At 35.8% G+C, this 27,434-nt stretch overlaps 1 protein-coding gene and 1 non-coding gene across 2 annotated transcripts; one reads left to right on the top strand and one right to left on the bottom strand.

Annotated features, from left to right (window-relative positions):
• Positions 1 to 13,141: 13,141 nt before the first annotated feature.
• Positions 13,142 to 13,212, top strand: TRNAG-GCC. Its single transcript has one exon. It is a non-coding gene; the product is annotated as a tRNA-Gly (tRNA).
• An 8,314-nt stretch (positions 13,213 to 21,526) lies between these two features.
• On the bottom strand, positions 21,527 to 24,760 carry LOC109150162 (protein FAR1-RELATED SEQUENCE 7-like). Its single transcript, XM_019298069.1, has 7 exons — positions 24,667 to 24,760; positions 24,251 to 24,328; positions 23,742 to 24,159; positions 23,477 to 23,599; positions 23,202 to 23,380; positions 23,084 to 23,117; positions 21,527 to 22,634 (listed from the first exon to the last, which is right to left on the bottom strand). The coding sequence occupies exons 1-7, from the start codon at positions 24,758 to 24,760 to the stop codon at positions 21,527 to 21,529; spliced, it is 2,034 nt and encodes a 677-aa protein (XP_019153614.1).
• Between the last annotated feature and the right edge of the window lie 2,674 nt (positions 24,761 to 27,434).

Genomic DNA, 27,434 nt, shown 5'->3' with positions numbered 1-27,434 from the left:
TTATTATTATTATTATTATTATTTTGTATAAGGGTATTTATGTCTTTAAAACTTATTCCATTTCTATTCCTTTAACCAACCAAACACTGGAATACAATTACTAAAGTCTATTCCTTCCGCCAACCAAACAACAGAATACAATTCCTATTCTATTCCTTACCTATTCCATTCCCTGTGGAATAGCATTCCTATTCCCTCCAAATTCATTCCGTGAACCAAACGTGTTGTTATAGATTCCACTTGCTATATTATGTATGTGTACCATTATGCAAATATTTGTGTGATCGGTTCAAATTGCAAATATTAAGCTATATGATCTTACCAATAAATGATAGGAAAATTTTATGAGTTATGGAATAATTATTGTATAGTGTGGTTGAGGAGTTCTTGTAGGGTGCGGTTGTATTAGGTGAAAGGGGAGTTTGAATCAGTGGCCTAATTACACTTGTCTTTTCGTTCAGTGGCCTAATTGCATTTTCAAGTTATGTTCAGTGGTCAATTTGAACCTTATTCCCTCAATAAATTATACTATGAACCGTAATTTAAATTGCAATGTGCACCATGAATACATGTTTAATTCTAGTATATTGAAGATTAATTATTTTGTGTACTGGAGGTTCATTATTTGGTAATATGAACACATAAAAAATAAATTATCAGTATACTAAAAACGAACCTTATGTCAGTGATCCACCTTACAAGGTGAAACATGATTTATCATACTCTGTATAATGATTGTAAACTCTATATATTTTGTTTTACATCGCTTTTAAAACAAATAATAGCCTTAAGTGACTTAGGCTATCGGGCTAACCCACTAAGTTTTGGGCTAGCTCGTTTGGACTATCTAACTGATTTTTAATCGGACTATTTTTTTTTTTTTATCTTAATCTTAAATTTTTTCGGTTTTATCAGACCAACTCATCAATTTCAAGCTAAGGTTACTCACTTTTGAAAGAAATAATAGCCTTAAATGACTTAGGTTATTGAAGCCCGTTTGGACTATCTTACTAATTTTCACATCAATTTCGAGTTAAGATTGACATCCCTAGTACGTATATCCCTTTGCATATGTAAGTTGTAGCTCTTAAAGATTTTTCGACCATCTACTTGACTGCTTACAATGTGGGCAAATTATACTATGTACTATGATCCACACTACAATGTAGATCATGAATATATATCCATTTTAATATACTAAAGGTTCATTATTTGGTAGTACTCAAATAATTAATTTTTTTTTTTTTTTTTTGGAAATACAAGGGAGGGGGAAACCCCAGGTCAAAAAAAAAAAAAAAAACAAAAAACAAAAAAACACAGCCTAAGTCGTCTCAATAATGTGCACAATCGTCCTCCTTGCGTCATTGGCAACCAATTTTCTATAATTTTGCAGGGCTCTGCAAGTACGCTTGTTCCTCCGATTGACGTCATAGATAGCTTTCACCATATCCTCGCAATCACTATGTATTTCAATGGTGTTGATTCCCTTATTGGCTATCCATTGCATTCCCATCTCTAATGCATTGCATTCCGCTTCAAAGGCATTGTTTGCACTAAAAGAGAAAGAATAGCCCTCAATCCACTTTCCTTCCTTGTCTCTAAGCACTGCTCAGCCTCCAGCTTGGTCGTTAGTTCCTCTGAAACAGCCATCCACGTTGAGCACCATAGAAGAGTTCGTCTGCACCCTCCATTTGATTTGCTTTTCCAAATAATTATGGTGATTACTGGCCAGTGAATTCGTCCTGGCGAAAGCTTTTCTAACTTCCATTTCTTGATCCTTTAGCCAGTCAATTTTTTGATGCATGTCCCTCTCAGCTCCTCCGAATGTGACTTCATTCATCAACTTCCAAAGCCACCAGACAATGAGAGCAAAAGAAGTACTGCATTCTCTCTTGGTTATGGAATTAATATTCCCATGCACTTTGGTTGAAAGCCAAGTGTTGAAATTCATGCTCTCGAGTCTTTGTCTCTCGTGTCTAGATAGCATGGTTGCAAAACTCGGCCGCCTAGGCGCTAGGTGGCACCGTTTTGGCCTAAAGGCGGCCAAAACTCGGTCGGTCGCCTAGGCAGCTAAACTCGGCCGAGTCGACTAATTTCGTCCGATTTTGTTTGATTTTGACCGATTTTGTTCGATTTTGACCGATGTCGACTTTCATTAATTATTGATTTTAATATTATTATAACGTTATGACTTATAAATTATCATTTTTTCATTTATTTAGATGTGTTATTTGATTGAATGTTGAAAACAACCTCATTAAAATTGTCAAACTATAAATTTGTCACTATTTTTTTTTTTTTTTGGTGCCCGCCTAGCGCTGCCTAGATTCCGCCTAGGCGCTAGGCGCGGCTCGGCCGCCCGACTAGCGCCTACTGCAACCATGATAGATAGAAAGCTCTTACAGATTGTGGATGCTGCTTTACAATTTCTAAAGATGTGGTCCATATCTTCATTATCTTCTTGGCAAATGTTACATGTATCGGTGGTTGCGATACCCCACCTCCGTCTCTCAGGTTCGTCATCAACCTGCCATGTTTCAACAACCAAAGAAAAGCACAAATTTTGTTAGGTACCTTCAATTTCTCGATGCGCATCCAGTCCTTGTCAATGGTGGTGTGCGCCTCTTCCAAAGCAGCTTCATAAGCAATCGTGATGGAGAATGTTCCATTCTCCTCATTCCTTTCCATGTCTCCAAAGGTGATCTCGGTTCTTTCCATGATTTCATCCTATTGGTTCTTTCCCCACTTTGAATGATGTTACGACTTCTAACTACTCATTCCTACAAGTTTGAACACCCCTGCTTCTCTCTCCAGTTCGCCACCTCTCTCTCATTTCTGTTGTATTTGTTACTAATGACTTTGGCCCATAGATTGTCTTTCCAATTCTGGATACACCATCCAATTTTGGCCATAAACGCCATGTTCATCTTCCTCATACGACCTAAAATGAGGCCACCATTTTCTTTGCTCTTAGTGACCATGTTCCAATTGACAAGGTGATTCCTATTTTCCTCTTTACCACCATTCTAGATGAACTTCCTTATCTTTTCTCCATCTCATTGCAAACCCTTGTTGGGAACCACATGGTCTGCATGACATAGTAAGGGATGGTGTTAAGGATGCTCTGGGCGATTTTGATCACCATTTGCGCCGTAGGCCCCTTTTTCTTTCTCATAGAATGTAAAGTCTCTTGAAAAACAACAATATTGTCAAAAATTTGTTTCTCAGGGATAAAGCTGCTTTGCTCAGGATTGATAATTTTCCTAAGGATACCTCTAACTTTGTTGAGGATGACTTTATAAGCCACATTACAAAGGCTAATAGGTCGGAATTGTTTGACATTATCAGGGTTGTTGGTCTTGGGGATAAGGGAAACGAGGGTATCATTCAAGCCATTCGGCATTTTACCATCTTGCATAAAATCTTTGGTCAAATTTGTGTGGTGTTTTCCCAAAATGTTCCAAGACTTTTGGTAGAAGGCAGCGTGAAACCCATCCGGTCCTGGTGCTTTGTACGGGTCCATCTCAAATAAGGCCTTCTTCACTTCTTCCTCATTACAGTTTGAATTGATGTCTTCCCAATCTTCCTCACTTAATCAAGGGAAATAATTTGTAGGATGATCTATATGTTCTTCGGTGAAATGATCAACATAGAATTTTCTAACCATGTCCTTCAATTCCTTATCATCATGAATCCTGACCCCTTTCTCGTTAATAAGGTTTAGGCAAGTGTTAAGGGCTCTCTTGACTTTAATAGCAGTGTGGTAGATGTAAGTAATTAAAGTCGAACATGGGAGCATGGGAGCTATGCAGAATGTACACTGATAGCAGCAGTAAATTTTGACAAATTGGAGTTAGGTAGCAGCAAATGTTGAAAGGAAAATTTGCAGTTTAGTCCCTAGGCTTTTGGCTATCTACAAACGACCCATAATCTCCTACTATAAATAGGAAGTTCATTTTGCGATTCTAATCATCCCATCCCAATCTCATCTTGTATCTCTTTTGATAGAATAACTTGGCATAACAAAGTTCTTTTAGAGAGAAATAGAGAGTTATATTTCAACTCCTATTGTAATATCATTTTTGCCAATAGAAAAAATCCTTCTTCAAAATTGCCTTATTGTGTGTATGATTTATTCTAAATCTTACAATAGAAATATTCTCAATATTTCCCGCCCAAGTTGCCATTGTAGTTAAGTGTTGTGAACCCGTATCGATCCTAAAAAGTGATATCAGAGCCCCAGGTTTGTTCATAGATATATCTTTATTGTATCGTTTATGTTAGAACTCATTCTGGTAAAGTGATTGTAAATGTCTAGGAAAAGCTCTGGTTAAGACTTGGTATTTAAGTAGTCCATTTGTGACTCACCTCTCTTCTCCAGAAGCATTTTTCTCGTATACTATTCACAAGACCGGGAGTGTTCTATTATACAATACTATTTTGATATATTGTTCAGGATTTGAATCAAAAACACCACTCACAATGGCGGCAAGGTATGAGATTGAAAAGTTCAATGGGAACAATTTCTCATTGTGGAACAAGACTGTCTCACTAGCTGATGTGTTGCTCATGGACTCAGGAACAACATGGCATATGACTTCACAAAGAGAATGGTTCATGAATATGAACCTATCTCTGGAGGACCAGTGTTCATGGTAGATGATCATGCCTTAGAGATTGCTGTCATTGGTACTATCAAACTAAAAATGTTCGATGGTATAGTTCGCGCTATCCAAGAGGTACGACACGTGAAAGGCCTGAAGAAAAATATATTGTCTCTAGGACAATTAGATAGCCGTGAATGTAAGATTCACATCCAAGATAGGATCATCAAAGTAGCCAAGGGCGCGCTCGTTGTGATGAAAGCTGAAAAGATAGCGGCGAATCTATACATGCTTAAAGGAGAAACACAACTACAAGGAGAAGCAGTTGTTGCATAAGACAATCTTATAGAGGAATCAACAATGATGTGGTATCAAAAACTTGGCCACATGTCGGAACGATGACTAAAGATTTTTGCGGATCAACATCTTCTTCTGGGGCTAAAAAGGGTTTCATTACCTTTTTGTGAACATTGTGTTACAAGTAAGCAGCTTAGATTGAAGTTCGAGAGCTCAAAAGCAAGAAGCAAAGCTATCTTGGAGCTAATCCACTCCGATGTTTGGCAAGCACCAGTTATATCCCTAGGAGGTGCAATGTATTTTGTATCCTTCATAGAGAACTACTCCAGGAGATGTTGGGTGTATCCTATCAAGCGGAAGGCGGATGTATTTGAAGTTTTCAAAATCTTCAAAGCGCGTGTGGAACTTGAATCCGAGAAAAGGATAAAGTGTTTGAGGTTGGATAATGGAGGAGAATATACTTGTGATGAGTTTGATAAATTCTGTCTACAAGAAGGTATCAAACGACAGTTCACGGTGACATATACTCCACAACAAAATGGAGTGGCAGAGCGGATGAACAGAACCTTATTGGAAAGAACAAGGGCAATGTTGAGGACTGTAAATTTGGCAAATTTATTTTGGGCTGAAGCAGTCAAAACCGCCTGTTATGTGATCAATCGGTCACCATCAACCGCAATTAATCTGAAAACGCCAATGGAAATGTGGACTGGTAAGCCATCCAGTTATTCTCACTTGCATACATTTGAGAGTCCAGCACATGTGATATACAACCCTCAAGAAATATCAAAACTTGATTCAAAATCAAGAAAATGTGTTTTCTTGGGATATGCTGATGGAGTGAAGGGGTATCGCTTGTGGGATCCCACTGCCCACAAGGTTATCATCAGCATGGATGTTGTATTTGTAGAAGACAATGCACAAGAAAGTAAAAACACTGGGAAGGACAAATTAGAGACAACTACAATACAAATTGAAGGAAGGAAGGAAGAAGAAATTCCAGTTTCCTCTGAAGCAACAATAGAGCATGATGAACAAGATCAAGCCGAGTTTTCAACTTTAGAAGTTCGACGATCAACTCGGGAGAGGAGACAACCAGCTTGGCACTTAGATTATTCTATGGAGGGAAATGTTGCATACTATCTACTAACAGAAGATGGTGAGCCATTAACTTACCATGAGGCTATGAAAAATCTAGACGCATCTCTGTGGATGATAGCAATGCAAGAAGAAATTGAAGCTCTCCATAAGAATAAAACATGTGAGCTTGTCCCGTTACCACAAGGAAGGAAGGCTATTGGAAATAAATGGGTCTATAAGATCAAACGAGATAGCAATAATCAAGTGGAACGATATCGTGCTCGATTAGTTGTGAAAGCCTGAAAGGATTTGCTCAGAAAGAATGAGTTGATTTCAAAGATATATTTTCTCCCTTTGTACGACTTACCACAATCAGTGCAGTCTTAGCGATGTGTGCTGTGTTTGACTTGTATCTTAAGCATTTGGATGTGAAAAATGCATTTCTACATGGAGAACTTGAAGAAGAGATTTACATGCTCCAACTAGAAGGTTTTGAAGAAAAAGGAAAAGAGAACTTGGTTTACAAGTTGAACAAATCTCTATACGGTCTCAAACAGGCGCCGATATGTTGGTATAAGAGATTTGATTCATTCACTTTGAGCCTAGATACAACAGATTTAATTAAGATCCTTGTGCATATTGCAAGAGATTTGATGATAATCAGTTTATCATTTTGCTGTTGTATGTTGACGACATGTTGGTAGTAGGTCCCACCAATGATCGTATCACAGAGATGAAAACTCAATTGGCTAGGGAATTTGAAATGAAGGACTTGGGACTAGCAAACAAGATTCTAGGGATGCAAATTCACCGAGACAGAAATAATAGGAAACTTTGGCTCTCTCAGCAGAATTACTTGAAGAAAATCTTGTGGCTTTTCAACATGCAAGATTGTAAGTCAATTTCTACCCTTCTTTCTATTAATTTCAACTTATCCTCAAGTATGAGTCCTAGCAACGTAACCGAGAGGATGGAGATGTCTCGAGTACCGTATGCATCAGCAGTGGGCAGTTTAATGTTTGATATGATTTGCACTAGACCAGACATTGCACAAGTAGTGGGAGCAGTCAGCCGAGACATGGTAAATCCTGATTGCATTGTGTTAAGAGGATCCTTAGATATATCAAGGGTACCTCAGATATTGCATTGTGTTATGGAGGATCAGACTTCATTATTAAAGGCTATATTGATTCAGATTATGCAGGTAACCTTGATTGTAGTAAATCCACCACGGGTTATGTGTTTACTCTTGCTGGCGGAGCAGTAAGTTGGGTCTCGAAGTTGTAGTCTGTTGTGGCAACGTCAATGAAAGAAACAGAATATATAACTGCTACTCAAGCTAGTAAAGAGGCTATATGGTTGCAAATGCTATTGGATGAGCTCGGGCACAAAGTAGAGAAAATGACTTTATTTTGTGACAGTCAGAGCGCTTTGTACTTAACAAAGAATCCATCATTTTACTCCAAGACGAAACACATACGAGTTCAATATCACTTTGTTCGTGAAAAAGGTGGAAAAAGGAAGTGTGGATATACAAAAAATCCATACTAAAGATAACCTGGCAGATATGTGATTACCAACGATAAATTAGTATGGTGTAGATCCTCAATTGGCCTAACAAGTATGCAAGCAGCAGGAAATTGGCAAAAAAAGGATGAAGATCCATGATTTGACTTTAGTGGGAGATTTGTAAGTAATTAAAGTCAAACATGGGAGCATGGGAGCTATGCAGAATGTATAGTGATAGCAGCAGTAAATTTTGACAAATTGGAGTTAGGTAGCAGCAAATGTTGAAAGGAAAATTTGTAGTGTATTCCCTAGATTTTGACTATCTACAAAATGACCCTAATCTCCTACTATAAATAGGAAGTTCATTTTTCCATTCTAATCATCCCATCCCAATCTCATCTTGTATCTCTTTTGATAGAATAGCTTAGCATAGCAAAGTTCTTTTAGAGAGAAATAGAGAATTATATTGCAACTCCTATTGTAATATCATTTTTGCCAATAGAAAAAATTCTTATTCAAAATTGCCTTATTGTGTGCATAATTTATTCTAAATCTTACACTAGAAATATTCTCAATATTTCCTGCCCAAGTTGCCATTGTAGTTAGGTGTTGTGAACCCGTATTGATCCTAACAGTAGTAGCTTGTGTTCTGGTCTCCCGAAGCGATCCATTGCTCCCTAGATCTTTGGTACCAGTAGAGCTCTTCTTCGTGCAACACGTCATCCAAATCCCTTTTCAGATAAACCTCTAGTTTAATGAGGCCATTAGTTCTTTTGTTAACCAAAGTTTTTTTTAATCCCTTCTAATCTTGCCTCAATTATCCTCTTTATTTTCTTTGTCGTTCCCAAATCATTGGTGTTCCACTGAACCAGAGCCTTTGCCGTGTTTTCCATGTTGTTATGGATCATGTCGTCCTCCTTCCAGCTTTCCTTGATGATGTTATTGAACTTCTCATGCAAAGTCCAAGCTGCGTGAAATTTAAAACCGCTTCTTGACTTTCCACCTTGGGTGCATTCCAACCTAACACATAAGGGAAGATGGTCAGAATGGCAGGTGGCAATGTGAGTAACATGCATACCTGGGAAGATACTAAGCTAGTCTGTCAAGTAAACTGCTCTATCCAATCGTGTGTCTCTGACATTTTCAACAGTGTTACCCCGAGTCCACCTGAAAGAAGGTCCTAAGAACCCTATATCAATCAAGCCTTCTTTTTCCAGCCAGGCGTTAAATGTGATGCACCTATTTGCAGCAAACGTAGCAGGGTTGCTAACTTCTTCTGCACAGGATACTGAGTTAAAGTCGCCCATGGCTATCCACGGGCCCTCAATTTTTCTTTGTTCCCTTCAAAGATCTTCCCAAAGTTTAGTTCTTAGATTGGCTGAAGGACTGGCACAGATGCAAGCAATGAACCACATTCTAACTTTGTCATCTTTCACTCTCAACAAGGCAATCTGGGGTGGGTGTATAGTACCTCCACCTTCTAGCTTTCCTTCCATGTAATCCAAATTCCTCCTCTATAACCGGTCACTTCTATACACAACCATTGATCAAAAGCAAGTTTTCGGCAAATGCTATCTACATGAGAACCTGAAATTTTTTGTTCAAAAAGGCAAACCATCATCAGTTTGTGATTGGCAAAAAAATTCTTGGCAGCTCTAAGGAATGCCTTAGACGTTGCCCCTTGACAATTCCAAGTAATGATCGACATAAGGAAAAAAAAAATAACAACACAAAAAAAGAAAAACGAAAAGGAACGAGAGTAAAACAAGAAGCTCAGGACACCATTGCATCCCCTGGGGAGGAGCAAGAGGGGTCCCGAGAATCACCAGAGATAGTGTCCTCATCCATAGCTTCATCGTCTAAGCCTGGCAGATCGTTGTGGTGTTCGTTATTAGTAAGTTCCACAATTCTTGCACCGGGGTTCTCTTTTCCATGGACCACCACCGTAGTACTTGAACTGGCTCTAGTGATGTTATTTCCTTGAACCACGGTGTGCTCTTCTTGTGCTGCTGCCTGTTTGCTGCGAGATGAGTGTTTTCCTGTTCGTTGTAATTTGGCGTTGTTGTTGTTCAGCGAGCTGTTTTTGTTTACTCTATTGTCTTTATCTTTCAAGATTTGCTTTTGATTAATTTGCACTCCAGGCCTTTTGCCTTTGCTAGCAACCGTTATGCCATGGAACCGTGTTTACGATCCATGGTGAACACGATCCCAACGGTAACGGTGCACCGTTATCTTAATTAATCCCGCGACTTTTCTTCTTCATTTTCACATTTCGCGGTTTCACTTCCTCTTCGCGCAAGTTTCTTCAACATTCATAAATTATGAATGTGCAGGCATGGATTTATGAAAGTGCAATTATGAAATTATAAATTTTCTTTTATGAGATTATGAATTTACAGAAAATTCATAATTACATAACTGTAAATTCATAATCTCATAACAGAAAATTCATAATCTGAACAAACGCGCGCTGTTAACAATACATTAACTAATTTTTTTCGGTAAAAACAAAACCGTTTAGACTCGTGTTTACCATTCATGTGAACACGTTTCCAGGGCATAATTTGCGCTTTGCTAGCTAGTGGGCCTGAGTTCTATAGGCTGTCTAGATTTGTTTCATTTATTTCCACATGGGCCTGCTCTCTATTTTCCTCTCTAGAAACCAACGCATCAAACCTCGCAAATTATGCCATGGAATCATGTTCACCGAGAATGGTGAACACAAGGCAAAACGACGTCGTTTTTAGGCAAAAAAAAAAAAATTCGCGGATGTGGAGTTAACGGCGCGCGTTTGATCAAATTATGAATTTTCTGTTATGAGATTATGAATTTTATGAAAATTCATAATCTCATAACAGAAAATTCATAATCGCATAACAGAAAATTCATAATCTCACAACTGAAAATTCATAATCTCATAACAGAAAATTCATAATCTTATAACAGAAAATTCATAATCTCATGGTTCCAAAGTGAATGTGTAGGCATGGTTCCAAAGTGAATATGCAGGCATGGATTCATAATTTATGAATGTCCGTGATTTCGGACGGGAATATGTAGGCATGGTTCCAAAGTGAATGTGCAGGCATGAATTCATAATTTATGAATGTCCGAAATTATGAATGTAATGAAAATTCATAATCTCATAACAGAAAATTCATAATCTCATAACTGAAAATTCATAATCTCATAACAGAAAATTCATAATCTTATAACAGAAAATTCATAATCTCATGGTTCCAAAGTGAATGTGTAGGCATGGTTCCAAAGTGAATGTGCAGGCATGGATTCATAATTTATGAATGTCCGTGATTTCGAACGGGAATGTGTAGGCATGGTTCCAAAGTGAATGTGCAGGCATGAATTCATAATTTATGAATGTCTGAAATCTTTGTTCACCTCAAATTAAAGTGAAACCGCAAAATGTGAAAATAAAGAAGAAAAATCACGCAATTAATTAAGAAAAAAAAAAAAAAAAAAGAGATAACGGTGTACTAACACCGTTGGAACCGTGTTCACCATGAATGGTGAACACGGTTCCATGGCATAACGTCTGATCAAACCTGGAAGAGGTCTGAATTTCCTTGACTTTTTGTGATTGCATGTCAACCTTTCCCTTTTAAAAGTATAACTTTTGATATTTAATTACAAGATAATGTAAAAAGAAGATAATGGACAATGTAATAAATTAATAAATTAATAAATTTGAAGGTAAAGAATCTTTGAATTATAAAAAATAAAGATAATATAACTAATGAAATTATATTTCTTTTAAAATTTTTTATAATGAATATTTTTTAAAAAAATAAAGCATTATAAACATCTAATTCTAAATTAATTAAATGCATATGTATTACTTTTTGTTATAGCTATTAATTTATTTAATTTAATAAGAATAATAAAGTGGCGTACATACTTTTCATCAACAATAATGAAATCAATGATTTTTTTTTTTTTAATTTTCATTCCTTGTTGAGACAAATTGTTTTGAGAGTTTGTCAATGACAATTGCTACAATTGCTATCAATAGAGGATGATAATAAATAATTCAAAATATATGGTTACAATAGATATTGTTATAATATAGTAAAAATTAACTTACAAATTTCTTTAGAAGTTTTCATGCATTCATAAAATTCTAATGTGTAAACTTGTTCAATTGGAGCTAGTAGGATTTTAAAATTGTCAATTATTTAGAAAATAGTCCTACCGTTTTAGAGTCTATGTGTAATTGTATTTATGATCAACAACTTTGTAGTTAGGCCGCGCAGATCTGACAATGATGTAAGAACAATTTTGTCCGATAAAAAAATAATAGTATAATATTTTTAAAGTAATGTACAATTGTACCATTATAACAAAAATACAAAAAATATTAATACAACAATGACCTAAATCATTCCAATAATGCAGAAACATAATTGAATTATTAAGTTTTGTTCTAAATAATCAAAATAAGATTAATTAAACGTAAACAAAAAAAAACTTAACCTAATTTTTTTTAAATTAAGAAAATTAAATGATTTTTAAAGTTCCTGATTTATAATCTTTGATGTTCAAACTTTGAATGCTATGTATTTAGTCGGTCTAATTATTTGATCAAAGTTTATGTTAAATTTTATATTATATATATTTTTTAATACATTTTAACATATTCATAATATATGTTTAACAATTATGTCAACTCTAAGTGGGATGAGATTCGAACCTAAAACCTTTCTTATATAAATTAATGAGTATGTTAACAATAATAAATAGTTAAGGAAATACTCCGTTACTAAAGTTTATACTAACGGAATTTAGGGTTATTTAAAGGAAGAAAATAATATAATAGATGGTAAATAAGAAAAATCATTACAAAATACTAAAATCAAAATAATATGAACCATTTATTTTACGAAACAACTACTACCGACATTTTTTTGTTCAGTTAAGGGCCTAACATTATTGGCTAGCTCTTATTAGATTTGTATATATATATATATATATATATATATATATATATATATATATATATATAGAACATAAAATTTCATCATTTAAGGATAGAATAACAAATGTAGATGATGTTTGATAATCAAAATTAATTCGGTACAATGAAATATTAAGCATGAGTTATCTAGTACTAGAATAGTAGTCTGTCATGTTACACGAACTTGGATTCGATTTCATTTGTTTATTCTTTTTGATTGAATACATTTTTCTTTTTCTGTGTCTAAAAAAGAATTTCAAAAGTATTCATTTATGCTATCATTGTATATAAAAAATTTTATTATTTAAGATTATATTTATCAAAAAACTTGTAAAAGATATGTTTTAAGAGATTACTACAAAGGTCACATTTACTTTTTTAAAAAAGTATTAAAAGTAATATAATAAGATAAAGTTTTTTTTTTTTATCACCATTGATAATTATTTGTCACTGATCTTTGACTTAATTTAATTTTATCTATTTAAATATTTACCGTAAAACTTAATCATATTGAACTTTAATTAGTAGTAATTTAAATAATACAATGATAATTCTCCTAAATTTTTTGATAGGACAAGTTCATCTTCATAATATATTGATAATAATATGTCCATTGATTTATAGAAGTTTTGGTAATACGCCACTTACTGTATAAGGAATTCAGTGGTGTAAACCAGAAGCACCAGTGGTCTAGTGGTAGAATAGTACCCTGCCACGGTACAGACCCGGGTTCGATTCCCGGCTGGTGCAATGATGAAAGTTTTGCTCTTGTGGTAATTTGGCGCTCCACAGCTTGTCTGAGTTCCTACTTTGTTTTTTCTTTGGTGGACTATTTCATTATTTAATGTACTATGGATGTATAAATATTATGTAATCAATCATATTTTGTTACGTCATTAAAAAGGCAAATTTGATCTTATTAAATTCGTTTTTGCAAATAATTTTTTAACTTTGAATATTTAATTGATATAAATTTGTCATTATTTTTAAGAATGTGTGTAACCATTAATCCATAATTTTGTTTTATGATACTTAGTTCTAATCTTAACACAATCTAGAAGGAATGTGAAAGGGAGTTTATCACCATTATTGTCTTTGTATCTCATCGGCATTAATGGTTGTTCTATCAATATTTACCAACATTTCTATTTCGTCATTAATCTCCAGCTTTATCAATTGGGTAAAAGAGAGCGTTAAAGGTATTTTAAAAAATTATAAAACTTTTTAAATTATTTACGCAACCAAAATAGTTTTTCAAATGAATTCTTTAATCTCTTTAGATTTGTCTCACCTCCACTTCTAAGATTCATGGCAAATTTTCAAAAATAAATAGTTTTTTTTTTTTCAAGCTTAAATGTTCTAATAAATTAATAAATATATTTGTGTTTGGTACAACGAGGATGACTCATAAAATTCACAAATAAGTTATTCGCCATAATGCCACAATAGAGAACATGGAATATGCAGTAGTCTCCATGATGCTTTAGTTTATTTATTTTTGAAAGAAATGACGAAGATAGAATTCACCAATCAAATTTGATAAACAATATATAAATATTGAAGCTTTTCATATAGACAAATTCAAATATATATCGTATTAATGTTAAAATTTTAGTATAAGACAAAATCTTATTATGGGTACAAAAAAATAAAAAATAATCTTATTGTTATAAATATTATACTTATTATGGACATTATTATATAGTATTGTAACGGTTGTAACAGTTATATAATTATTCATTATTGTTTTCGTTACGTTTCTTTAAATGTATATATATTCTTACAATGGAAAGAATGAATGACAAGGTGATTCTCCCCTTCACCCTTATCTCTTTATTCTAATTTTACTTTTAACACGTTATTAGTACTTTGCTCTACATACACAATGTAATCTGGTTTAGATTGAAGTTTCGGGGCACAACCGAAGATTGTCATCGCCGTCAATCCCTCCGCCGCCTTGTGATCGCGAACAACATCTGGTAGATCGACGCTCATTCCCCATGATTACTGTCGTTCCACCGCTGTAATTACCGGCGATAGATCAGAGCCGACCAATCAAGGAATTGTTCCGAACAGGCCTCGCCTTGTCGTCGGGACCAACCTCTGCTACTCCAATTGTTGACCGCACACAGGCGGCGACGGATCACTGCCAACAGCTGCCATCCCGGCGAACTGGATTGGCAGATGACGGTGGAGCCTCCCAGTTTCACACTACGGTTGTGCCGCCTCCCTGTACTGGTTCTCACCCTGGGACCTTCGTTCTTTGCCAGGCTGTGACGCAGCAACCACTTACTCATGTCCAAATGGATAGGATCTGGAGATGTCATAGTCTAAGTTGGCATGGAGGTTGTCTTATGGCGAAAAAAAGAAGGAGAGATCCTAGGATATTGCTTGGAAGTTTAAATCAGAATTGCCTCAAATGTTAGATTCAGCCATCTGGTCAATTGAAGGATCCATTTGTTGCTGAATTGCCTTCGAAGATTGCATATTATCGTTGATGTAAAGATAAGGGAATAAAAAAAATTACGATAAATAAAATATGTTCTCCGTCATCTGCGTTGCTTTTGTTTTCCTCCTTCGACGACGAGAGTCGGAGTCAGCGACAAAACCAGACCAGATCATCGGCCTCTCTGTATTGAAATCAACCGGCGACCTAGGCTAGACGCCGGTGGTCGATCGCGTAGGCGAAAGGCGTGAGACGGAGTCGATGATCGGACTTCACAGTCCAGTGTTTGTCGTCGGAAGATCAAACCCAAGACGACTGGTTGTCGGCAACGACGGGATTCGCTCTCCCCGTGAATTAATCCCGGCATTGCGTTGATCATATTAATATGCTGGCCAGACGAATTGTTGGTGGACATCCAATTCATATTAATCTTTGGTGTGTTGATCTTCCAGGTATGCCTCAACTTGCCTCATGTGATGTTAATGATTATCAAAAAATGCTTCATGTGTTACTCAAGCTAATGTGAATATTGTTACACTGCCAAGTTCTGCACATGTTAGAAATAATGCTTTTATTGCTCAAGGTGTTGCCATATTGGCTGTGCCACATGTTGATACTAGTTATGGCCAAATGGCCAATATCCAGAATGCTCCTAATTCTAACGTGATTACATGTTTATCCATATATGGTATGCTCTCTGCCATGGTAGCATAATTGGCCAATCGTTATGCTGTGCATCCGTTTGCACCATACTTGGTGCATCCGGATCCACACGACGTCGTTTAGGGAGTAACGGTGCCGTTAGTGGCACCGTTTCACTCCACCAATCAGATTTTTTTTTTTTTTTAAATATAAAACAGTGCTCCTTCGTTTCTTCTCCATTGCATTTCACTTCCCGCACTCCCTTCCTTCTCCAACACGATACCCTCCGTAGACGCTACAGTCATCTCCATTTCCTTACCATTTTTTCAGCATTTTCTAGCTTTCACACACACTCGTCGTCGCTATTGTCGCCGGCGTCCGATCATCGCGTATTCAACAGCGCTTTCTCTGTAAACCAGAGCTCATCATCATCATCCTATAACAGGTATAAATGCATTTTACGTTGATACATAATGCATTTACACAAAACAAGCATTCATTTTGAGTATATGTTTATGAAATTTTAAACTAGGGTTTTATACTGTTTAATCTTGTATGAATGTATAGTTATTTGATTATTAACGTGTATGGTTATGATTATGGGTTTATGAGTATATTTATAAGTTTATGGAACTGTAGTTGTACAATTTTGGAAGTATAGTTGTACATTTATGGAATTGTAGATATACAGTTTTGGGTGTAATACTCTGTTAACCTTACTCTGTGCACCAAACTGCATTCATGCCTTCTTAGCATAATTTGCCTTGTGGGTATACTTATGGAATTGTAGTTTTACAATTTTGGAAATATAGTTGTGTGTTTATGGAATTGTAGTTATAGAGTTTTGGATGTAGTACTCTGTGAACCTTACTCTGTGCACCAAACTGCATCAATGCCTTTTTAGCATAATTTGCCTTGTAGGTATGCTTATGGAATTGTAGTTGTACAATTTTGGAAGTATAATTGTGCGTTTATGGAATTATAGTTATACAGTTTTGGATGTATTACTCTGTGAACCTTACTCTGTGCACCAAACTGCATTCAAATCCTTTTTAGCATAACTTGCCTTGTGGTATACTTATGAGATTATGCAATTGTAGTTTTACAATTCTGGAAGTATAGTTGTGTGTTTATGGAATTGTAGTTATGAAGTTTTGGATATAGTACTCTGTTAACCTCACTTGATGTTTTTTATTTGCAGAAATGGATCAGTCAGGTGTGGCAGATGATTCTACGCTTAGTCAATTTGTGAAGTCAGTAAAAAAGAGAACAACCAGAGCAGTATTGAGCTCACAAGCTGCTCAACTCACCCCTGCCCAGGAAGATCAAGCAGAGCCTTCGACAAGGCAACAACCAGCAGCTGTAAAAAGAAAGAGGGCACCACCACAAAAGCGAGAGAGAGTACGGGACCCTGATGTGAATTACTTCAGTACACGAATGGGTCCCAAGCAAATGTATGACCTTGTCCAGCGTCTAACACAGGACCAAAAGGATGCTGTGATTGATATGGGTTTTGGAGGGCTGCTGCACCTACAATTCTCAAGCAATTACTCACAACTTGTTGAGTATCTCCTGCAAAGGTTTGATGTTTTCAAATCAGACTTCATATTGGATGGTGACCATCTACATGTCGGTGAAGAGGATGTTGAATACATCTTGGGACTCCCCCGGGGGAAGAGAGATGTTGAGGAAGGTACAAAGAGTGAGGAAAATTCTACAGCTGCATATAATAAGGTCCTGACTGAGTGGAGGAAAAGATGGAATGTCAGGTCAGGGTCACCCATAACAACAAAGATGCCTGATGAAATAATCAGGAGAGGTGACCATGGAGATGCCTTCAAGAGAGACTTTGTGGTGTTTGTTGTCTCATCTCTGCTCCGGGGAAATACTGGAAGATATGCCAACTATCGAGTTATCAAGTCATTGCTTAACATCCGGTCAATCTCAAGACTTAATTGGTGCAAGTACACGTACAATTCTTTAATTGATTCGTATGACATTTACAAAGACTCTCCTACCAGATCCTTTGGAGGTCCAATGGTATTCATCCTGGTAATATCCCATTATACATAAAATGTTCTAATTATGTAATTATATTCATGCAATTATGGAATCATAGATATGCAATTCTGTATGTGTGGTTATGCCCTTATGAATGTGTAGTTTTGTAATTGTGGAATTGTGGTTTTCCAATTATGGAATAATAGTTTTACAATTATGGAATTATAGTTATTCAATTATAGATGTGTAGTTTATGGATTATGGAATTATAGTCATCCAATTATGGAATTATAGTTATGCAATTATGGAATTATAGATATGCAATTCTGGATATCTAGTTTTATAATTATGGAATTATAGTTATGCAATTATGGAATTATAGATATGCAATTCTGGATATGTAGTTATTCAATTCCTTAACATACTCTTCTGTAATTCTTGAAGCTCTTCTACTTTGACCGAGTACAGTTCAGAGGCATGACCGTCACCCGCACATTCCCAGCAATAAAAGCTTGGACAAAAAGCCTTGTACGCAAGCGAGTATCGGCTGAGATAAAATCAGGGGGTTTTGGTAAGGGCAAAGTTATCCCTCGATTTCAGAGACCTACTGCCATTGCATCTACATCATCACCCCGACCTGCACCTCCTCCTGCTGCAATACCAAGGCGAGTGTCCAGCCCTGCTGCTACACCAACTATTCCAGCTCCATGTGTGCCTCTGACAAATGTTGACCGAGTAACAAATGTGCTTCAACGGCTTACAGCAGATGTCCTTGAGTTCGGTCAGGTCATGTCTGACATTGGCAAGCAAGGGGCCCCGGTTGAAATCATGAAGAGGGCTTTTTCAGGAATATCAACAATGCTGAGTGCTGCAAGCACAATTCAACCGACTCCTAGCCCAACTGCCTCGCAATTGGATGACATCTTCTTCGGAAGTGAAAGCTTCACATCAGCAATTAATTCTCTGGTAGCAGCTTTTGAAAAAACAAGAAAGGAAATGGAAATAGAAGTCCCATCGTTTGAGCTACTTGGACGCTCTACACCAACCCCACCACCATCTCAACAGCAGCCTTTGGACACCTTGGTGGATAACATTGTGAGGAGTGCAGGAGTATCAACCTCAACAGAGAAGGAAGCAACTCCATTACTAATCAGAGTGCCATTCGAAAAATCCACCACTCCTACTACCCCTGCTGCCCAAACTGCTGCTGAGATTGATGAATTTGATAAGTAGGTTACTGCTTTCTTATGCAGATTTAGACTATGAATATGGTTTTCAATTCATCAATAATTATGAATATTAAGTTTGATTAATATGAATATATTCTTATTCAACTATTGACGTTGATTTCTTTATAATTATGGATTTGTATTTCTCAAATTATGGACATATAGTTTATAGATTATGGAAATGTAGTTATACAATTCTGGAATTATACTTGTGGGGTTATGAACTGCCTCTGTTTTTTTCTGGACAACAGGGCTATGGATGAAAGTGAATCTGATGTTGAGGATGTTACTGTGAGAAAGAGACCTGTGCGCAAATTCAGGAACATCCCGCTTCATTTGAGGTCACCATATTGGAATAAGAACAAAGGCTCCATCAATAATGCAACTCCCAAAGAAAAGGTTTTTTCAAACTATGCATTTTTGGAAGCCTCGAGTGAGCACCCGGGAGGGTATGTTTCCATCCACCTATTTTACTTAAATTTTATTCATTAATTTATGTTCTTATATTTATTTATTTACTGTATTGTAGAGAGACATTGTTCAAATATGGTGATTACTACTTGACAAGGGACGATTTTGCAACTATGTGCAATGGTGAGCTACTGAGCAGCTTCCTAGATGTCTGGTCCCTACGTTTTACATTGCTGAACATGCCCCGTGCGGTTGGGGAGACAAAGCGGGTCTACTTCTCCATCCTAGTACATGTAAGTGTTCACAAATTATGAATATATAGTTTTTAGATTATGGATATATAGTTATTCAGTTCTGGATGTGTACCTGTGAACCCCTGGTTTTATAGTTTTGTAATTCTGGAATTATAGTTATGCAATTATAGAACTATACTTATGCAATTATGGAATTGGTTATATGCAATTATGGAATTATTGATATGAAATTATGGAATTATAGTTATCCAATTATGGAACTATAGTTGTACAATTCTGGAAATGTATATATATAACTCTGTATGTATAACTTTAACATTTTCAACAAATATTATTTGGATTATGACTACTCATTCCTGCATTTGTATGTGCAGCTTCAAATTGATCCCAATGACCAGTGGATGAAGGATCTCCCAACTCACATAAAAATGAAGAATTTCAATGAGAGATTGAGCTATCACTACTAAAAATTCTGAAATTTCCGACCACCTGAAAGTGATCTTAAATCAAGTTGAAAGTCTTGTTCCGACCATTTTTGGTATCCGGAAAAACCTTTGTTGCTATTTCCGGCCACTTTTTGGTATCAACTTAATTTAAGATCATTTTCAGGTGGTCGGAAATTTCAGAATTTCCAGTAGTGTATGAAATAACCAGCTTCGGGAATCTAGACATCAGTGATGCAGATCTGGTAAGTTCTATTACCCATGTCCAAAAATTTGACTTTATCATGTCCAAAAAAATACTAACATTGCTTTAACTTTGAATTGGAATTAGATATTTTTCGCAGTTCATCGCCATGGTCACTACTTCTTGGTCTGCTTCAATGTGAAAGAACATAAAGTACAGGTCATTGACAACAAGGAGTTACCAACTGGTGTTTCGGAGAAGGACAAATATGGCAACTGCCCACACTTATTGGTAATTTTGATAAAAAAAAAAACTTGACATTCTTACCATTACCTATCTGCTGACTTAAAAGCATTATTAACACTAAATTAACTTTTCTGACCAGATTGAAGCATTCAGTGGTTACCTTAAGGCCGAGTGCCACTCCTTGTATGTGAAATTGCAAAAAGTTGATATAAAGTACCTTAAGTTGGACTGGGCAAACACTGCAAACGTCACTGATTGCGGGATCTATGTACTCCGGCATATGGAGACATTCCGAGGGACTCTACAAGACTGGCAGCCAGGATTCAAGAAAAATATGCGCTTGAATGTAAGACTACCATACATATTATAGTTTCAAAATACATTAAAAAATAAATAAAACTGCAAATGACTAATTACTTAATGTTCTTTGTTTATAGGCAAGCTTCATGTGTGAACTGCGAGCGAAATATGCTGCCAACCTCATAAAGTGGAGAATGAATGAAGTCAGGGGGGAGATTCTGCAAGCGGCCAAAAGAGTTTCGAAGAAGAATTGAATGAATATTCTTCAACATGTTGACTGAATTCTAAACAATTAGAAAGTTTTTGTGAACTACATTGACAATGTGACTTGTATTTTGTGAATGTGGATGCATGATGTTAATAGCTAAATAACAATTTACATCTGATCTATGCACCTCTTTCTCTTTTCTCTTCTTTTCTTTTCTTTACTTTTTTTTTTTCATGTATCAAATCTATAATTGCATGACTACTATAAATCCAGAATTGCAAAACTATAGTTCCATAATTACATAACTATAATTCTATAATTTCATAATTATAATTCCATAATTGTATATAAACAATTCCATAATTGCATAACTATAGTTCCATAATTGCGTAACAATAATACCATAATTGCAAAACTATACATCCATACTTGCATAACTATACACCACAATTTCATAACTACAAATTCCATCACAATGGGGACTACACATGCATAAATGCATAACTATATTTTCATAATTGAATGACTATAATTTCATAATTGCATACCTTTCATAATTGCATGACTACAATTCCATAATTGCATAACTATAATTCCATAATTTCATAACTATAGTTCCATAATTGCAAAACTACATATCCAGAATTACAAAACTAAAACTGTATAATTGCATAAAATCAATGATAACAAATTGTATTTCTCAATCTACACCTACATTGTCATCTAAACCCTTACTAAACTGAACAAAATCTAAACTTGAAGAACTTGGATGTACAAGGTATCCATCCCCAGCAAGCTTGGATATGTTTTCCAACACCAAAGACTGAACAGCACCCTTTGTACTCAATGCAGCTTTATTTGCAGCACTCCTTCTCCCCCTTGCAAGACTGTACTTCTTTTCAATAACACCACTCCTCCTTTTGTTACGCTCACCTTTCAATCTCCGGCTTGAAGGATTTTGAACACCACCACTTGAAGATGAAACACCACACTCTTCAATATGCACATGCCCAACCTCGGCTTCAACCTTTTTCTTTACATCATCAACAGCCTCGTCACACAGTTTCCTAGCTACGCTGCTATCTTGACTAGACACAACTAATCTTTGAAATTTTCTACTAATATCGAACACCCAAATTGATGGAGGAACACCAACATTATAAACCATAGAATCAATGTTGACATTCCTACCATCAATAACCTTTTTAGTCCATCTTTTAAGTATATATTTGTCGGGAATACTAGAAACACAATGTACGTGAAGAATGCGTATACAATGACAACATAGAATTCCCAACTCAGACATCAACTTGCAACTACAATAAATGTCCAAGTTGGCTGCGTTAAAACTAACCTCATGTCTTATAATATCTATATCTGGCCGCCACACGTGATACTTCTGTTGACGGCCATCATTCAACACCATCTCTTGATGACACGCACTGCCTTTCATGAATTGTTCCTCAAACAGAAAATATATCTCAATCGTGTATACATCTCTAGCATGTGAAAGAAGTTTCACATGCTCCATCATCATAGCGGGTACCCCTTGAGCACACCGAAAGTCTTCACCGTTCTCTTTACTTCTCCATTCAGAAATTACGCTTACAAACGATGAATAGAAATCACAAAGACCCGCTGTCTTGGACAACCTTCTAGAAATTGAATGATTTGTAGTTTCACTCCTTTGTGATGATAGAATGCCCCCAGAAAAATAGTCCTTGTTAAATGCTGGACACCACTTCTCCCTACAGTCATATAGCTTTTCTAACCAAGTATTCTTGTGACATTTATAATCAGTCACCAACCTGAAAATGGTAAGACAAAATCCCAAATGTTTATGAAGCAGAATATTAACAAGCAGCATCACCACATCTAACACATACTCAGAATTTCTATTGCTGTATATACATAATTTGAATACTATATGTCCATAATTGGTAGACTATTTATCCATAATCCATACTACTACATTTCCAGACACCACCAGTAAGTTCAACTGCTATATATCCATAATCGGTATACTATATATCCATAATCGGAATACTATATATCCATAATCCATATACTACATTTCCCGGCACCACCACTAAAGTTCAACTGCTATATATCCATAATCGAAATACTATATATCCATAATTGATGCACTATACATCCATAATTACTATACTATACATCCATAATAGTTAAACTATACATCCATAATTCATATGCATATGAAACGTAATGCAATAAAAACGATTAATTACTAACATACCTTGTCCAATAGATTTGAAATTCAGCTTCGGTCTCTGTGTATTTCAACACGTAGTTAAACATATCCAAGAAATCCTTATTGTTCCTTAACGTCTTGATATGCTTCTTTGAATTCTCACCGATATGCCATATGCAAAGACGATGACGTGATGTTGGAAACACTTTAGATATAGCAGCAGTCATAGCTGCACATTGATCTGTCATAATAGTCTGTGGAGACTTGCCACCCATTGATCTTGAAAACGCTTTAAACAACCACACAAACGATTCTATCCTCTCGTTCATCAAAAACCCGCATCTAAACATTACATTCATGCAATGGTGATTCATCCCTACGAAAGGGCCACAAATCATATCGTATTTGTTTGTGCGATATGTCGTATCATGCACTAACAAGTCCCCAAACACCTCGTAATCTCGTCTCATTTGACCATCCCTCCAAAAAAAACTGCACAACCTTGCATCCAAATCAAGTTCAAAATCAAAGAAAAAATCAGTCTCGGTAGACTGCCTCCTCCTAAAAATTTCAATTAAAGAGTTAGAATCCGTTCCATCCAATCGCTTGACAGTATCCGCAGCCATTGAATTATAAGCATCTCTACTGGTGAAACCAACTAAAGGGGACCCCCCCCCCCCCCCCCGATTGGTGTTTTAGGAACCTAATACCATCTGCCAATGCAACACCACTGTCCTTCAAACCTTGTAAATATAAGAGCTGATTATCTCCGACACTCCTATGTGAACGAAGTAGATGACTCTTGTTGAACACACATAACTCGTGATTGTGCACTTTCTCGTGTTTTGTAACTGTCCACAACCCATCATCACCCACGTCAAATTGAACAAACGCTCCACACCCTGTCATTGTGTCAATTTTGGAATAAGCCTTAACCCCACTGTTAGCCTTGTAACCAGCCTTAGAACAACAAAATTTCTTCATTTGAATTGTGTTCGAAGATCCCTTGTATCGTTGATGACCCTTCCTCACACTAAAACCAAGTCTATATGCATAACTGTTATACACCTCAAAAGCCTCATTAGCATTACTTACTACCAAACCAACCAAATCTTGATCAACTGTAAATATAACACAATAATAACCATTTACATTAACATATAATTCCTAACCAGAATTTGCTAATTAAAAGGTAAACCACTATGAATAAACCTGGAATTGATGAAGATCCATCAACATCTACATCTACTTGATCTGAACTCACTGAACCATCCACAATGCCTTCACTAACTACATTATATAGACATGGTGAACATTAATTCAAACAGTTCATCAAACAGAAAAACAGAGTGTCTACAGATTCTGTATATATAGTTATATGATTATGGAAATATAGTTATACAATTCTGGATACACAGTCGCAACAAACTGCCAAAACAGAGTACCCCCTAATTCTGAATATATAGACATGCAATTCTGGAAATATAGTTATGAAATTATGGAATTATTGTTTTCAAATTCTGAAATTGTTGTTATACAATTATGGAAATTACTTACGTGATTTTGCACAACTATTTGCAGATTCTAGACACAAACATCACTGCTAATCACATAATCATACAAAAAACCAAAAGGAACAATTGCAAAAACAATAACAAGATCACCTTGAATCGAATGCCAATCACCAACTGCGGAATTCGTCTGCTCTGTTCCATCCTCCATCTAGCAATCACTTTGTAATTCCCGATCCCCACTCCGATTTCGATTTGCGATTGCGATTGCGATTGCGATTTGCGAATGCGATTGAGATTGCGATCGCGATTCCGGTGATATCGAATGCCAATACCACAGCGAACAACTGCCAACGATCGAGTTTGAAACTTGGAAACAAACTCAAAAGGAAATTGGAAGTAAACGCCGTTAACGGAATTTTTTTTTTTTTTTTTTTATAAAACCCCGCGTCATTAGGCTAAAACGACGTCGTGTGGATCTGTATGCACCATGCATGGTGCATACAGATCCACAACATAATTTGCCATAATTGGCATACACTTTAATTTGGGTTGTGATAATAATTAATTGGATAGATGATATATATAAATGTTGTAATATATCTAACATGTGGTATCTATGCCTAGCTGATTAAGATATGCTTCATGACCATGTCTATAATTATGTCAGTGAATTATTCTTAACAGTAAGCAATATAATTAATTGGTATATTACATTATGCTCAAAATTTAAGAACTTCTATTTGTTTAAGTTTGCTTTGTAGCTATGTGAACCATAAAACAAAGAGAATTTGTTGTTTTCTCTTGTTGGTAACAATTATTTGCTATAGGCCATGACTGCTGCAACGTGAAGCAAACTTTTAAGACAAATATTTTTAAAGGCATAGTACTATTGAGCTTTAAACCACAAAACAGTGAGGTAGTTCTGTTAAGGTGCACCTGTCGTTGCTAAACCTTAGCTTGCATGTGATTAAATGCTATGACCTGTTTATAGTACTAGTTTCTGCTTTATGAGTTTTGGGTATACGAGATTTAAATATATAGCCCTCACTTTTGTATATATATATGTGCCCAAAAGGTAGACTAAGGACTTTAATTCTCTAAGTCAATCTTTAGGATGAACATTGACAATGAATTTCTTAACAAAAAAATGGTCCACATATCCCATCAATCCCTAAAGGATTGCTATGACGTTACTATGAATCAAGTTTTTTTTACCCAAGTCTAACTCACTGCATATCGCATTATACGCTCTTTTCACCTAGTACGTGGTTTCAACATAAACATTTCCCTATCTGCATTACTATTTTAGTATGCAGTCTATTTTCATATATCACCATAGCGTACCTCTAAAGGGCTATCACAGAAACCTCCGTCTGTTGTTTAAATACCAAGAGCCCATGATAGGGGATCAATGCATATAATTAGGTACGAAGACAGCATACTTTATGAAGATCGGTTCACGACATTAGGGGGAGATATGAACCCAAATTTAATAGAATGCCGAGAAACTTCATAAAATGAAAAGATCTTCACTATTTAAATCCACGTATTAGTTAGACTAAACTGGACGTTCAGAAGATAATCTATTAGCGAAAATTTAGCAAATAATCTGCCAAATATATCTATTGATCATACTGATCATAAAAAGAGTGACTATGTCCCATATACCTTCCCTAAACTTGGACCAAATATATCTATCGATATTCCTTGGCACTAGAAGTGTAGGAGATCTATCGGTGAAAGAGATATGAATCATAATACTAGATCTAGTAACGAAACATTGTCACTCTTGAAATAAGCTTGAACAATTATGTCCTGCAGAAGTTCGTCCAGATGACAAAAAACCCTAGTAAAATTTATAGGTGCACCAAACAAACGTAATACTAGGGATGCGGAACGACCAGATCAAAATATCTTTGGGAAATGTCTAGAATCTGGTTGTTTTAGAAATTGGCATTAACTTTTACAAATATGGGAGACATTTATAAAAAGGTTATAGTTGTTGACAACACAATTGCCATTATTACAAATTGCTCATTATATGATAATCTGGATCCAGTGTTAGGCACCGAAAATGTCATGACTATTTAGCATATAAAGGAGCAATTAAGGCATAACTCGACTTGCTAAAATTGATATACTATGAAGCGAGTTTGTAGCTTATGGGTTCACGCAGAGACTGTTTTTCAAATATACTCTCCCACGGTAAATGGCATTAAGTTCCGCTACATAATACAATTGGCACAATAATAAATTTAGATACGCAGTTAAATTTATCTTGAGAAATTCCTGATGGATTTATAATTTCCGAAATGAGGATTTATTTAAGTATTATTATGTGCCATTATTTATTCTTTAAAGAGTTGCGAATGGGGTTATTATCCTCATATAGAAGGAATAATATGTACCATTATGTGCTCAATAAAGAGTTGATAATGGACTTATTTATTATCTCAATCAATATTGATGGTGTAAATTAAACATCAATGAAATATATAAAAAGCTTGATGATGTCAGTTCATGTTTAAAGACTGAGATTTTTGAAATAAAAAGCTTGTGAAAGCTATAAGTATTATCTCGACTTGAAGATCGAGTTTTTCCTTGAAGAACTTGTTTTACCAGTTAGCCAATACTTGATTTTGATTGGATACTTATACAAATCAATATATAATGGGCTACTTGAGTACTGGCTATTATTTTTGTATCCCCATAATGCCAAAGTCCCAAAACTAGTTGTCCTATATTACCCACATTGTCCTATAAAAGGACAATAAAGATTGTGTCGCTCAAATGATAAAATAATGTATAATGAAATCTTTTGACTAAGATATTATGGTGTCAATCTTATACTCATGTAAGCTCTAGAAGAGTCACGAGATTAT

This window comes from Ipomoea nil, unplaced genomic scaffold (assembly GCF_001879475.1).
Source record: "Ipomoea nil cultivar Tokyo-kokei standard unplaced genomic scaffold, Asagao_1.1 scaffold2216, whole genome shotgun sequence".
Taxonomy (NCBI): domain Eukaryota; kingdom Viridiplantae; phylum Streptophyta; class Magnoliopsida; order Solanales; family Convolvulaceae; genus Ipomoea; species Ipomoea nil.
Note: the sequence above shows the minus strand (reverse complement) of the source record. Positions and strands in the feature narration are given on the sequence as shown.